Below are 15,584 nucleotides of genomic sequence, written 5' to 3' on the forward strand. Positions count from 1 at the left end.
AGCTATTTAATAGGGAAGAAAAATACTGGCTGTGCATCCAGAACCAAAGGTTGTCGAAGTGATTAAACAGCTTTTAACAGCAGACAAAAGAAATGTTTTCTTCATGTCAGTTTGATTTACTTCAATATCTAGTTCAAAGTTAAGGAACTGCTTAGAAATAGAATAAGCTGAAGCATCATTATCTTTAAATGGTCCATGAATAAATTCTCAGTCTGAGATGCTGAGACTTATGAATTCATTCATTAGCTGTATGCAAAATTAGCTTTGGTAATAAACCAGTTTTACGTATAAAATGTTTGATACATTTTCCTCTGTATACAACACTTATTGCAATTTTATTCAAATAATAAATACACTTGAAAGGCAAGGATTTTGCATTTCAATTGCAATTCCCGTTTCCATCCAAAGCAGCTTGATGCAAGTTGTAAGTAAATAAAAATTAATCTTCTAGTAAAGAATCATCATTCATTTCTAACAGAATGCTATGTAAGTATAAAGCATTTGAATAATTATGCTGAACTATACCATTTTTGAACTGGGAATGTAAGGTGTTTTTCTGGTAGTGTATGGAAGTAACAGATTAGTTTAAAAGTCAGGCTCAGTTTCAAAGCAACTTTTTTTTCCTAAATTTACCTATCAACAAGAATCAAAATCCCTTGAGGGGAAAAGACTAACACAAGCTCAAAATAAGTATAGAAAGGTCTATTTTTTAAAAAATGGTTTTACAGTTTTTGTATTTTCACAAAACTAATGCTTGAAATCTTATAAGAAATAATCCCATATTGAATGTTTTAAATATTTGTCAGGTTTTACTAAAATATTATAGTTTAGGGCCTTGTAAATAAACAATTGTGTGATATATAGGAGATAGAATGGCTATATAAATTCAAATATATAGCCCCCTACTTTAGGAGCATCTTTACTCAAAATTTTAATTCAGTAAAAAATTCCAAGATTTCTAAAATAAATTTAATTTCCAGCTGGAAGAAAATAAGTTCTGATAATTTCTACTTATTAAAATTCTGTTTAAAAGTGGTGAAAATACCAAAATGGGCCTCAGCAAGAGTAAGGCAGTCTGTTTAAAATTTGATGTAACAAGAGTAACATAAATTTATTTTTAACATGTAGATTTAAGCTCACACTGTTATTGATTTAGTTTATATGTAGATGATGCCGGCATTTTAATTAGAAAGACTTGGTTGCTTTATATAAGGCTTCTTTAATGACTTCTCAAAATCAGAAAATTAATATTCTTTCTTGAAAATAATAACTGCAGTAGGTCCCCTTAAGTCTCAGAGCTGACAGAGACACCTATTCCCGATTGGCTCAGAGTTGTGAATTAATTATTTTGTTTCAAACATGTAGTTGCTAGATAAGAGGTTCAGAGTGTGGTTTGATAGCCACTCTTGTTTGTGTGTATCCAGTGTCATAAGGGAAATGAAATCTCAGCAGCAGAAGTCCATTTCTCTGAGCTAAAGGAGAAGGAAGAGATTTATTGTGCCAGAGGTGGTGAACATATTTAAAGCAGCAAGGATCTCACTGTTTTCAGCCAAATGCTGACATACTAATTGTGCCTTAACTTCATCTCTTGTTTCCTCCTAGGTCTTACTGCTGCAGCATCCCTTGTATCCCTGGCTTGGGCTTTGGCTTCCTACCAAAAGGCCCTCCGTGACTCCCGCGATGACAAGAAACCCATCAGTTATATGGCTGTTATAATCCAGTTTTGCTGGCATTTCTTCACAATTGCAGCAAGGGTCATTACTTTTGCTCTGTTTGCCTCGGTTTTCCAGCTGTACTTTGGGATCTTCATCGTGCTGCACTGGTGCATCATGACCTTCTGGATCGTTCACTGCGAGACAGAGTTTTGCATCACTAAATGGGAGGAGATAGTTTTCGACATGGTTGTTGGGATAATCTATATCTTCAGCTGGTTCAATGTCAAGGAAGGAAGGACACGCTGCAGGCTTTTCATTTACTATTTTGTCATCCTTTTAGAAAACACCGCCTTGAGTGTTCTCTGGTATCTGTACAAGGCCCCTCCAATCTCTGATGCATTTGCCATACCAGCACTGTGTGTAGTGTTCAGCAGCTTTTTAACAGGCATTGTTTTTATGCTAATGTACTATGCCTTCTTTCACCCCAATGGACCAAGGTTTGGGCAGTCACCAAGCTGTGCTTGTGAGGACCCTGCTGCTGCCTTCACCCTTCCCTCAGAAGTGGCCACAAGCACACTACGCTCTATCTCCAACAACCGGAGTGTCACAAGTGAGCGGGATCAAAAATTTGCCGAGAGGGACGGGTGTGTGCCTGTGTTTCAGGTGAGACCCACTGCACCATCCACACCTTCATCCCGGCCACCAAGGATTGAGGAGTCTGTCATTAAAATCGATCTGTTCAGGAACAGGTACCCAGCATGGGAGAGACACGTGTTGGACAGGAGCCTGAGGAAGGCAATCTTAGCATTTGAATGTTCCCCTGCTCCTCCACGGCTACAGTATAAAGATGATGCCCTTATTCAGGAGCGCTTGGAATATGAAACCACATTGTAAACAAAGAAAAACCACAGCTTGAAGAAGCTCCAGCGTTACAGTCCAAATTAGGGGTTGACAGTAGGGCTGTAGGAATTACTAAACTGCGTACTACAAGTAGAGCAGCAAGCTATAGTGTTCTTAGTCTGGCTATCATCATGATTATCATTTGATCCACTGTGTGCAGTCTGTCTGCAGGACACTGATACAGCAGCATCGTCTGAAAGCCTCAAAAAACCCCAAACCCTGACCCACACATACAAATCAGTTACATCAGCTGGAGGAACTCACCCACCACCCCTTACTGCTATGAAACTCTGACTGCACAGTACTTACAATCAAACCAATAAAAAGGCTCTGGCCAGAGCTTTCAACTTTAGCCAGTAGTGCATTTTATTTTGGAAATAAATGATTGATATTTCCATAACCAATGGCAAAATCAAAGAAACCCCACACCTTTTCAAAAATAACAAAACTGTATCACACAGTGTTGCTGTTAGGAAAGCCGTTTTCTAGGGGGGAAAACAGGAGCTTAGTAGTCTTCAACACTCCCATAAATCAACCATTCAGGTTAGAATAGGTTTGCAAAATAGTTCTTAATTAAAAAGAAATGTCATCATGTTTATAAGGCTGTCAATGGAAAAGAAACTAAATTCTGATTAATTAGGTCATTAAAATTAATACTACCAGAACTGTTTGTTTCCTGTGGAATTTCAAAGTCTTTATTAAACACAATTTAACTTCTTGATGTTATTTTCAACAGAAACTCTATGCAGCTCACTTCTGGTTTTGAGGAGAAATAAGGAGCTCTAGCACGTAGTGATATTCATTAAATGATAATCATGATTCAGTGTTCAATTTGCAAAAAAAAAAAAAAGTAAAAGAACAAGGAAGTATAGTTTTCATATTCTAAACTTTTTGGATGACCCCATTCAGATATTTCAGAAGAAACTACAAGGAGCTGAACACACTGAAACTTCTCTGTTTCAGGACTGAGAATGCATGATTCAGTGTGTGAATGTATGCAGGTGTGACAAGAGACTGTGACATGCCATACCTTTCTAGTGCCAAACATTGTATAACTGCAAGGTTGATGTTGCCTGAGGGACACAACAAGTGGCACAAGTCCTACCAGAAAAAGAAGCAGGAAAGACCAACCAAGATCTCAATGTGTAGAGACAGCTCTGATTTTTCCCACCCAAGGTGAAAGTGATGTCTTTTAAAGGCTTTCAGCCACCTCTTAGTAAGTATATTCACTGAAGTATAATATAAACAAGTTATGTGGAAGATCCTCTTCTGCCTGTTCAAGACTGGTGTCCAGACATGTCTAAAAATTGTGTTGATTCTCTTGTAATAGAGTGCTTTTGCTGCAAGCTTTTGGGTTTTAAATACCTCCCTAAATCTAGTTAATGGTATTATCCTTTATGTTAAAAGTATCCCCTGATGGTGCTTTCAGATGCATTAAAGGTGCAAGTCAAAATTTGATAGTAATTTTTTTAAAGCTGGTGCAGAGTGAAAAACTCATGGATTATTTCAATATTTTTGTAAAGTAAAAATATGGTATAAAATGTTACTTTTTATAAACCTCAAATCTTTTAATACATTTCATTCTCTTTATAGCTTAGACTTTAAGAATTGGTCCATGAATTTTATCAAATGGCTTTTGCAGGTTGACATAAACCTGGTTTTCACACATTATGGATTTGTTTTGCAATGTAATGCCATATGAAAGCCTACATGGGTACTTTTAGAATACTCTATAAACTGTGGATCCTGCTTCAAATATAAGTGGCTTGTAAAGACACCAAGTGATTCTATGAGAAATAATTTGCTATAACTATATCCATCCATTTCAGGAGAGCGAAGCAGAACTGAAGAGTTACTGTTGTAAATGACAATGTCAGGAAGGAGAAGACCTGATAATTGGCATTGTAATCTTCACTGTCAGATACATCCAGTGTAGTCACTGCTGTGTATGCTGCTGGGATAATTTCTGTCTTTCCTATTACGAATATTTGTACTGTGAAATGGCCAAGGTTACACAGACTATGTTTATTTGTATGCATTCAATTAGCCATTTTTGATGTTGACTTTTTTTATTAGTAATATGTTCGATACCTGTTGCTCTTTGCTGGGGCGAGTTCCTCAAAACAAGAATCTGTGGGAGTGCAGAAATCTGCAAGGCAGAGGGAACTTTACACAGATTAGAAAACACCTATGCTTCAGGGGTTTCTTAGGTATTTTCAAATTAAACAATGGCCAACTGCCTCTATAAATTTTTTTAAAATAAAACAATTCTTTCATAGTCCAAACCTGAAGCTTTTTACAAAGTGATTACCCTTTTCTTCATGGAAATATAGCTGATTATTCAGAGAAAACTACTCATATTTTGTCAGAAAATATACCACTGCAAGAACTGCTAAAAAAAAGATTTTGGGAGCAAGTCCTTTGTCCTGTCATATTCAATAGACCCTTCACTCCAGAATCAAATTCTAGTCCACACAAGGGAATTGCTATTTTTTCTTTACAAACATGGCAAATGTAAGCTCTGTGATCCAAGATGGGAGGGTTTCTTTTGGAAACAGTTTGATGTGTTTGCTGCTGCTTTAACAACTCGGAAATTGAAGCCTGAGTGAGGCACAGTGGGCAGCCTTCTCAAGCTTCAGTCTCCCACCAGCACCTCCAGGGGAGAGGGGCAGCATCACTGCTGTCAACGAGGCTCTTCTTCTTCTGATGTCCCTCTCACCCTCTTGCTCTTCCTCAGAGCTGTGAACCCTTTGGTCAGGCTTACAGAATTGAAGAAATGTTGCTTCATACGGAATTTAAAGGGTTAAGGTCTTCACCAGCGCTTGCATTGCAAGGTTTCTGAAGAAGGTTTGGGATGAGTTTGTTTGATTTGCTCTTGTTTGGTTTTGGAAGGAAGGACAAAGAGGTGTTATTTATACATGTGGTTTTTCATTCCTAGTATTTGTTTTCTTTACTCTCACAGCATTTTGAAAATAATGTTTGAAAAAATGTTTATCTCAAGCAAACTACTGCAGGGTGTGAGTGCAGAGTGACATATGTGTGTGTGTATATATATATATGTGTGTAAATATATATATGCAGCACTACATATATGCACCTTGTCCTCAGAATTCAATCTGGCTGTTTGAGGTAGGGGTAGAAGTCATTATACACTAAGTGAAAATCTGCTCTCCAAAATCTTGCTCTGTTACACTCTTACCATCAATGTTACCTGCACTGAGAACAGGGCAGCGACTGAATTCTAAACACTCTGATGACTACATGGACAGTTTCCTAATTTGCATTGCTGTGAATAGTCACATTAAAAGCTGTAAGAGTTTTTTATGGAAACTGCCAAGATTAAACATAGTCCATGTTGAAATTCCATTATGGCCTTATGGACAGTTAATAATCAATATGCACTATTCTTCTTGCCACAGTTTTAAAATCAACAAAGTTCTACTGAGACAGCAATAGCAAAAAAAAAAAGAAAAAAAAAGAAAAGAACTTGTAAAAAAATGAACTTTTTCTTTTGAAATAATGAAAACATCAGGCCTTTTAAATTTCATATCAGAATATATGAAAATAAAAAATTCATATTTTCATATTTACATTCTGGTAAAGGAAAGCAATCATATTTGTTAGGAGTAAGACTTATGGGAGCATTGTTCTAATGAACCAAACAAACCTACCAGCAGATGTAATGTTAACTTATCTGGTTAAAGACTTGGTCCTAAAATTTTGTGGATTTGTCTGTTGCAGAAAAGACAATTCAACTTCTATCACTAATTAAATAAAGATAATGTATACCCATGTTTATTCAGAAAACATGTAAGAAAATGTAAGAGAAAACTTCTGACTTCTTTTAAAAGTTATTTGTTCTGTAATAGGATAATTTTTGTTTAAAAATTCTTTACAAATATGTGCAAATACTTTCTTTCCATGCGTATTTAATAATGAAAAAATTAATTTTCAATTTTGTTTATGTAAATTTAAATATTCTTCTTTTGACAGAACAATGTTTCTTTGCTTGGGTTATATGGTCTTGATGGCATATATTCAATATTTTCATTGTCAAATCAACAAATTTTCTATTAATTAATTTTTATAAAATTGGAGAAAATTTTCCTCCCAAAATTTAATGCTAGGCTTCATCTGCCTGATTTTGTAAACTTTTAAGCAGAGGAGGTAAATTAAAATTTTATTGGAGATTTAATTTTTAATATATGGTGAATAGCTATTAAATCTGTATTAGTTTAAAGCATATGATGGTCTTGCCAATACATCATTATCTCCCCAAAAGAGCAATTTGTAAGTGGTACTAAAAGCAGAAGTGCTGCTTTATTTGGAAAGGGACTCCCAATCATGCAATATGTTCATTTACTTTTTATTGGACAGCAAATATTCACAACTAGACTGTTGGGTTTTTTAGAACACCAATTAAACAATTTTGAAGTGTTTGTGATTTGATCATATCACTCCTAAGGAGCCTTAAAAGTGGCACTGTACTGAGTTTTAGTTGGCTCTGCCAGTAATTCAGCTTCCAAAGCCACTGCCCTTTCTCCTCTCCCTGCCTGAAGCTGTGCGATCCAGAGTGACTGAGATGCTGTGATTTACTCTGCACCCCCTGCACTGCCTGCACAATGCCAAGGAAAAGACTTCAGCAGATTCCTGGGGTCCTACTGCTGCCTCTCTTACTCCTGTGCTTGGTGGGAAGCAGAGTAAACTGCATCTGTGCATCCATCTAAACAAACCTGTTTAAGTTAAGCCCCTACAAGATGTGTGTGATGGAAATGATCACAACACATGTCCGTGAATTTACAAGCCCAACACAGCAATTACTACTTCTGCAGTATAACAGTGCAGGACACGGGAAGAATTGTCTAAATACACAATAAGCCATTTAATTTTGCTAATTGTAGCAATTAGACTAGCTCGCATGAAGCCCATGCTCTCAGCAGAAAGCCAAATGGAGTAAGTAGCAAACAGCCATTTGTGTACCAGAGAGACATTAATCCACCCTTGATTGTTTATAGAGCTATGTCTTTTCATTATGACATTGAATCCATTCCTATTTATTCTGATAAAAGAGATAAAAGGCGAAATGAGAACAGATTCTTTTAAATCTGGGAATAAACAAAAAACCAACACAACAGATCACTGCAGTTCACATGTAGTGATTTTTTAAAACAAATTCTGCTATCATTTTCACTTGGCTGCAGCTTGCTGAGTGATCTGTTTCTGAGATGATTTCTCACATCTGGTGTGAGCAGACCTCATTGCAGGAGACACAGAGATGACATTACAAAGCCTTGTTCATGCAAAGTTAGGGGAATGGTGTCACTGATGAAGAGATCATTTACAAAGCTGTTTTAACACGAGTGATCCCCTGGCACCATTTGTTTTACCTCAGTGACCTCAGTGCAGGACTTTGGTGAGATTTCTTCACATGTATGAACATGTCAAAGTCAGGCCCTTACCTAGAATGAGCTACATGAATTCAGACCACGGTAGTGGAAGTCTTCACCTCCTCACTCCAAACTGAACTCAGCTGGAGATTTGCTTAATGCCAAAAAGCCTGCATGTCACTTGGTTCAACCTGAAACACGTACGCTAAATTTAGTGCTGGCTCAGCAAGAGTCACGGGTTTCTTATTCTTTCCTTTTTAGTTCAAACATTCAAGAATATACGCACTTTGACAGAGCTGCTGTTTTGTGATCCTTTTAAGAAGACTTTGAAAAATGTCTCTGAAACCGGTCATTTCCAGTGATTCTTACAAAAGCCAATTCCTGACCAGTACATTCATTAAAAGGAAAGTTTTCTAACTGGATAAGCTTGGCTCCTGTACTTACATTTTGCTCTGGAGGCTTAGCATTTCATTCTTACACAGAGGATCTTATCTACCCTTTAGTAAACCGTGTGCCTCCTCTGAATCCTAGGGCAAAGAGAACACATGCAAGATGAGGGCAAAAGGTCCTTTTCAGCACATTTATGGGGTGATTTGCACAAGCCAGAGAAGTCAGAGAAGCTTGTGTATAATTACAACAGACTTATACATATAGTTGCTATATTCATTGATAGATATTGACAAGAAATTTTTATGTAAGTGACCAACTAATAGAAAGATCAAATCTCAACTTCTACCTGCAAGGCAGTGTAAAATAAAATCAGCCAAGAAACTTTAAAGTGTAACCAAAAATCTCATTTCAATGAATGGTTGGGATAAATTTTAAAATGTAACAGATTTGTCCATGTAACTAAATGCTACATTCATAGAAAGAAAGATATGACTGCGGTGAGTTTTCTCTATCTGTAGGTTTCAGCCTCTTATTTCAGATTACTTTGGAAGCAATTGCTTCTGGCATGCTGCAGCTCTAGGAATGCTAGCAGGTTTTCTACACAAGATCTGTTCTGCTATAGGAAAGTCCACATCCTTTTAACAAAGCGTTGAGTTTGGGGTAGTTTTTTGCACTAAACCTCACAAAAGCATTTTTAGCATGAAATAGGTGTGTCCACTCAGCTACCTAGTGTGTAACAGTACTGCAAAACAGAATTTCACAGACCAGTGATTTCCTCAAGGTAGAAAAGCTGCTAGTTGAATGTCTAGAAGAGCCTGCAGAGACATGACACAGTGCTAAGGCAAGGCATAGACTGTGTTTGTGTGCTACAAGTCCACTCAGGGCAAGGCCTGGTCATAGTCCAGCAGTCTCTTCCCCACCTCATGCACCAAAGAGCCCACAAAAGAGAGGAAAACCATGTGCATGGGCTGGATGAAAGCCAGCACACTTGGGGGCCAGGTATCTGGCACATTGCAGCACAGGTGCAGAGGTCAGTGCAGGCACATCAGGGGTCTCAGGATCGTACTGTGTTCCTCCAAACTGCACTAACTAGGTGCTCCTGAACATTTTTAATGCCAGATGTTCAAGCACTTGAAATTTGCCTCCTGGACTTGGTCAGATGCAACTGGGTCTTCACAGCACAAAGTTAGCTCAGCTCCTATTTCCCACCTAAGCCTGCCAGGATCCTCTGAGCAGGTATTCTCCTGCACATCTTACCTGAAGGAATTGGGTCCTCTGTGGTGCTATCAGATGGAGCTTTGCACAGAAATACTCATGAGGGCTTTTCCAGCAGTAAATTGGTGGTAAGCAAAGACCAAGGGGAGAGCCACATGCAGTGATCTCTTCAGCTAGCAACACTTCATATCTCTAGTTACTATCTCTCAGGGGAAGGATAATAGGGCTGCACACTGGTGAGGAGAAGGGCTCCCTGCCTCATGTTTTGAACTGTTCTCCCTCTTTGTGGAAAACATAAATGTGGACATACAAATGTAGACATGTGCAGTGTAGACATACTTCTAGTATAAAGGGACGTGTTCAGTCCCTTTAGTGTTGAGGACTCTGAAATTGTTGAGCACATTCAGTGCCATTGCCTACATCCAGCCAGAGTAATCAATGTCTGCAGTAAACATCTGTGGCAGAATCAAAATCACTTTGCTCACCTTCCAACCTGACCAAAAGCTGTATGAACATGGTTAGCACTGTGACAAAGCCTGAATCTCTACATGCTGCCTTGAATCAGGTCTATTAATGCACCATGTGCTACTCTGGCCACGTTCACCTGGTTTTTCTTTGGAGCTCAGACAGACTTTGTATGGACACCAGAGCTACACTTGTAGCTTATCTGTAGTTCCCTGAGCCCAAGTTTCATACACTTTGAGATCCCAGTTCTTTGCCAAACAAAGATCAGTTTGGGCTGAGCAAAGGGCAAAGAGGCTCTGTGCTATCTAGCAAAGCATGTGGAGCAGACATGGTTTCTCTGGATGGTACATTTGAACCACCATTGCGTGCAAATTGCCCAGGTTATGGTGAATGCAAGACATTCAGTGTCCACAGCATGCTATAATGAATACTCTCTGTGAAAGTGTTTGGTTTCATCATAATAAAAATAGTAGGATCTTATCTCACACTTAGGAGCAAATTTACAGTATCAAATGCATTTTTATATATATATATATACATGTGTGTATATATATGTGTGTGTGTGTGTGTTTGTGTATACACATGACAGTGAGTCCTGAGATTCTATTAGGATTCAATCTTACAACTCACTTAAATCCTAAGCCTAAAACAAAAAAAGGATCAGGAACATTGTCATCAAGGATAACCAAGTGATAACTGCAAAAAGAAAATATTATTGGAAAACACATTCTAGTCATTACTGGAAACAGCCTTGCAATATAATGTGCCAGCACTTTAACAAAAAATTATGGAGAAAATATGTCTAATGTTCTATTTCATATCTTAAATATTTTGGTAAAAGAACAGAGCAGCGGTAATTGTGTGAAATAAAAAAAGATTTATCACATTTACTTAATCCAGGACAAAATCAATCATTTAGGAAAACGGCAAAGTGATCAATTAAACTTTTGTTTCATGTAATGTAATGGTGGTTGTATTTGTTTCACTATCAGTTATCATTGTCAGTAGTTTATGAAGGAAATAACCTGCAATAATTAGGATGGTTTACTTGCATTTTGACTGAAGAGCACTAGGGTGTTTGTTATCCAACACATATGCAGTTTCCTGATACAAGCTGTCAGAAGGAAAGATTTGCTCTTGCACAGATTATGTACTGAAGATAAATTTCATATGCATGTATTTGAAAATTATACTCCTGTCAATTTAAATTTACCATGCATATGCAGTAACTATTTCTGAAATTCTAACTACTGATTTTTTTTAATATGTTCTGCATTATTATGTGTCAATCCCAGGCTGCTTCTTAGATAACATTTGATGAGAATTAATTTTAAATTTTAGGAAGCTGAGGAAGACACTACCAGCCAGTGAAAGCACGTGCTTTTCTGAAGTTCAGATACATGCCTAGAGTTCCTGACCTGTGTCACCATTCAGCATTAAGGACAATGTTTGAAAAAACTAGTATGCTTCCAAGGAGATCTGATTTATGGACAGAGATATCTAAAATTGTCATGACTGGTAAGACAATGGCAGTAGCAACAGAGGAAAAGCTCAAAAGTAGTCACTAATGGCTTTCAACATCATTCCCTGCATTTCCCCTTTGGGACATCCTGTCAGCCAGCATCCACATGTGCTGTGGTCACTCCTGGCACCAGCACTGTGGTGTTCACTCTGGCTGAAAGTGAAGAAAAAGTAGGCAGCTTGTTTCCATCTCCAGTTGTCCCTGGGTTATCGGGCTGGCCCACGGGACGTATTTCACTGAGAACACTTTAGCTATCAGTGAGATTGCTACACCAATCTGGGCAGGATTTAGCCTTTAGATAGCTCTGTATGTACAATGAAAAATCTTCCTTTGTCAGCAGAGAGGGCAGCTGCCACTATTTATAGTCACAAAGTGCCAACATATTGTCATGTATTTGTGGCTGCTATCGATTCCTCCTTTTTTATTTTATTGGAACAGCTTGGAACTTGTCGAGCTGCACCAAGGTTGATTTGCAGCTAATTAATTCAACAGACATTTTTAATCTTGCAAATTTGTGGCTTGTAATACAGTAATCAAGGTCCTGTGAGCAAACATTAATCAGTTCAGAGGAAAAAAAATAAAGCCATTGTTAGCTGTGTTCAGTGAGGTGCCCACACTGGAAAGAGAGATCTAGAAGAAATTCATCCTAGCTAAGCTTTCATCTTTCATCTTATGAAACATTTATCTATTTGATTTGCTTCATACATGAAGGGAGTTGTATTTTAAAGAGGACTGCTAGGGTTGAGACAGGTTTAGTTACCATCAATAAGGAACTGGCCAAATTTCCTTCTGGTCATCTATTCATCTTATCAGCCAAAAATTCTTTCTATCCAGAAGCAATACAGTTTCATTTTTGAGATGATTGTACTGATTGTGTAACTGTTTATCCTGGAGAAATTACTGTAACAAAACACATACTATACATAGCAACAGCATAAGAACTGGGTGAATTATACTGTTTTTCATTGTTTTTAACACACAAGTGGGTTTTAGCTACTTTGACATGAAGCAGAAGGTAAAAAAAAAAAGAATGTTGCTTACAAAGGTATCTGAATAATGGAAAGCTTGTGATCAGCAAAGGACTTAATTTTTTTCATCATCAGAAATAGTGTAGGTTAGTACACTTGCAATTTTATAAAAATCAGGGAGAATGAGTGGGTGGTTTAATATTTAGCCTAACTCTGGTACTTGGAGGAACACACAGCAACATGGGACTCAGCAAGAGCTCTGGCTTGGGACCCTCCTAAAACAAAATTTTCAGGTGGGATGATGTCACGGCCCCCTCCAGCCAGGCTGCACAGGGCACACATGTGAGTGATCTGTTCACATGTTTTATTGTGGAAGCATCCCCCGTAGTGATCTTAGCAAGGAGGCCAGAGATCAAAAAGCCGCAAAACCAAAAGGATGATTCCTGTGGTCAAGATTAAGAGATGTTTGTGAAACACTGTGGAAAAGCTGCCCCTGCTGTTTCAGTGGATAAAAGGAGGAGCAAAGTCTTTTAACAGCAAAAAAAAAAAACCCAAAACTCTAACCAACAAACCTTGATGCCAAAACTATTTATGGCGCAGTTACTCTCTCCTCTGGGAAAGATGTTGACTGAGACAATTCTTGATGTGTTACAAACTAACTGAAGCACACAGGGAGACAGCGAAAGATACTTCTTAGATATAACTTTTTTGCTATTGGCAGGAGTTGTTGATTAGAACTAAGATACAAAAGTGTCTCAAACTAAGTCTGAGAGACAAGGACTTTGTATGGCAGTTATGTCAGTGATTGCTAAATTTAGAAATGATAGATCTTTGTAATAGATTATGGGTCAGAGAACCTTATTGCCTTCTTTAGAGAGGATAAATCTCAGATGGCTTCCACAAAAAAACCAAAAAAAGCAAAAACAAAAACAAAACAAAACAAAAAGGTTTAAAATAGGCCCAGAAGATTGTCTTTTCTGTATATGAACTACTATAGGCTTGGTGTTGTTCAACTGGTTGTGCATTTTCTCATGCTCTCAATTTCTCACAGGGTACATCCATGAGCAAACAGTGGGTTTGCAGGTGCATGTTCCTTTATTGCTAATAGTCCTCACATCCACTTCTTCAGGCATAGCTGAGGAGCACACGGATGGGACAGTACAAAGGTACAGCTCAGGAAAAAAAGATAGAGAAGTTGGAGATCAGTAGATGTGGTAGAAGCCTTATAATTAGGAAAGGGCCGTGAAGCTTTAGAGTAGGTGAGCCCATAGCATTTCTTCATGCTCAGGTATTCTGTCACACAGCTCCTCACGGAAATTACTGTTGAAAGACTTCCAGCTATATCAGATGTTATCATCAATTCTTGCTTGTTTAGTAGCAGAAACAGTCTCATCCTGATTTCAGTAGAAAACACTGTGGTGTTATCCATAACCTCATGTGTGATCCATAAGTGTAGCATATCATGCTAGGCCTGTTTTCTTCAATGATTTACTCAGAAAGGTTGACAAAGCTTACTAGATACTGTTCTGACATTTTCCTTGCTTTCATTTTCCTCTTGTGCTTATGAGTCTCATATGCAAACCTCACCAATGAGAAAAGGCAATGCTCAGGTTATCTAAGAAACTTTCTTTTCTCATGTCATTGTACAAAACTCAAAAATTCTTTTGCATAACACCTGGCTGTGGGATAACCTCTACAGTTAAGAAGGAAAACCAAGTTAGAAATGCAAACACTGAAGTAATTTTCTCAATTGCAAAGCAGGAATTTTATTAAAGACAGCTGTCACATCTTGATTTTACTTCAGGTCAGCTGATTTTACTTCATCATTCCAAAGCCTTGGTACGTACCCATAGCAACATAAAAGTCGGTATCTTTTGTTTCTGAGGTAATCTCTGACTCACAGAATAGCCACTAATAGGGATCATGTTGGATTAGCAAACAAGGATCTGCCATCCCACTGCAGTTCTTCTTTAACAGGACTGCAGTTCCTTTAAATCAATTCCCATTGATTCTCAAGGGCAGAAGCTGTCCCCTGTGTAATTTGTTCTGCTTGAGGGGACAGATATTTTGCTCTCTGAGTTCTGTATTATTAACAAGCTAATGTTTACTCTAACAAATGAGAATCAGTGTATTTTCCTGCAGGTGCCATTCTGTGTATGAGGCAGTCTCAACAGTGGCAGCTCTATTGCTCTTCCCATGCTTGCTCACCTGCCTCTTTAATCAAATGTTAACTTAACAATTGTTATTTCACATGCTGCAGAGCCATGCAAAACCCAGTTTGACTTCTGGATTTGACCTGTGGCATTAGCAAATGGGAGATTCATCTTCTCACTGTAAGCCGAGTGCATTGGAAATGGTATCCTCTGGGACGCAGTAAACACAGTTCATTATCATATTGGTCTTATAGCAGTTTTCCAGAGTGCAGCTGTGCTTTGAAACTTTGTGCAGCTCTCTGTAATCTTCTTGTATTAAAAAAAAAAAAAAAAAAAAAAAAAAAAAAAAGAAAAGAAAAAAGAAAAGGAAGAAAAGAAAAGAAAGAAAAGAAAAGAAAAGAAAAAAGAAAAGGAAGAAAAGAAAAGAAAAGAAAAGAAAAGAAAGAAAAGAAAGAAAGAAAAGAAAGAAAAGAAAAGAAAAGAAAAGAAAAGAAAAGAAAAGAAAAGAAAAGAAAAGAAAAAAAGAAAAGAAAAGAAAAGAAAAGAAAAGAAAAGAAAAGAAAAGAAAAGAAAAGAAAAGAAAGAAAAGGAAAAAGAAAAAGAAAAGAAAAGAAAAGAAAAGAAAAGAAAAGAAAAGAAAAGAAAAGAAAAGAAAAGAAGAACTTTTTATTTTTTAAGTGTTCTTCCTCAGCATATTTTGTTCTCTTGAAATTTGCAATGTGCAAGGAGCATATCAGCCAATTCTCATTGGATATTTCAAATGGATTCCTACAAAATATATTAATTAACCCAGTACTAATTAAAAAGAGCATATTCTCCATTCATTACAGAAAAATATATACTCAGATAAAGCTAACTAATTTGTGTGTTCTTCCACCCTCCATTTCTTAATGTACAGAACTCCGTGTTCAGGTTGACTGGTGGATTTG

General features: G+C 37.5%; 1 protein-coding gene across 1 annotated transcript in view; it reads left to right on the forward strand.

Moving 5' to 3' along the window:
- XKR4 (XK related 4) overlaps positions 1-14,986 on the forward strand; it is a 236,768-nt gene extending 221,782 nt beyond the window's left edge. The window contains exon 3 of the mRNA XM_039549272.1: positions 1,603-14,986. Coding sequence (XP_039405206.1) covers positions 1,603-2,549 — 947 coding nt within the window. The 3' untranslated portion in view covers positions 2,550-14,986. The remainder of the gene's footprint in view (positions 1-1,602) is intronic.
- Positions 14,987-15,584: the final 598 nt, after the last annotated feature.

This window comes from Corvus cornix, chromosome 2 (assembly GCF_000738735.6).
Source record: "Corvus cornix cornix isolate S_Up_H32 chromosome 2, ASM73873v5, whole genome shotgun sequence".
In the NCBI taxonomy this organism is placed as follows: domain Eukaryota; kingdom Metazoa; phylum Chordata; class Aves; order Passeriformes; family Corvidae; genus Corvus; species Corvus cornix.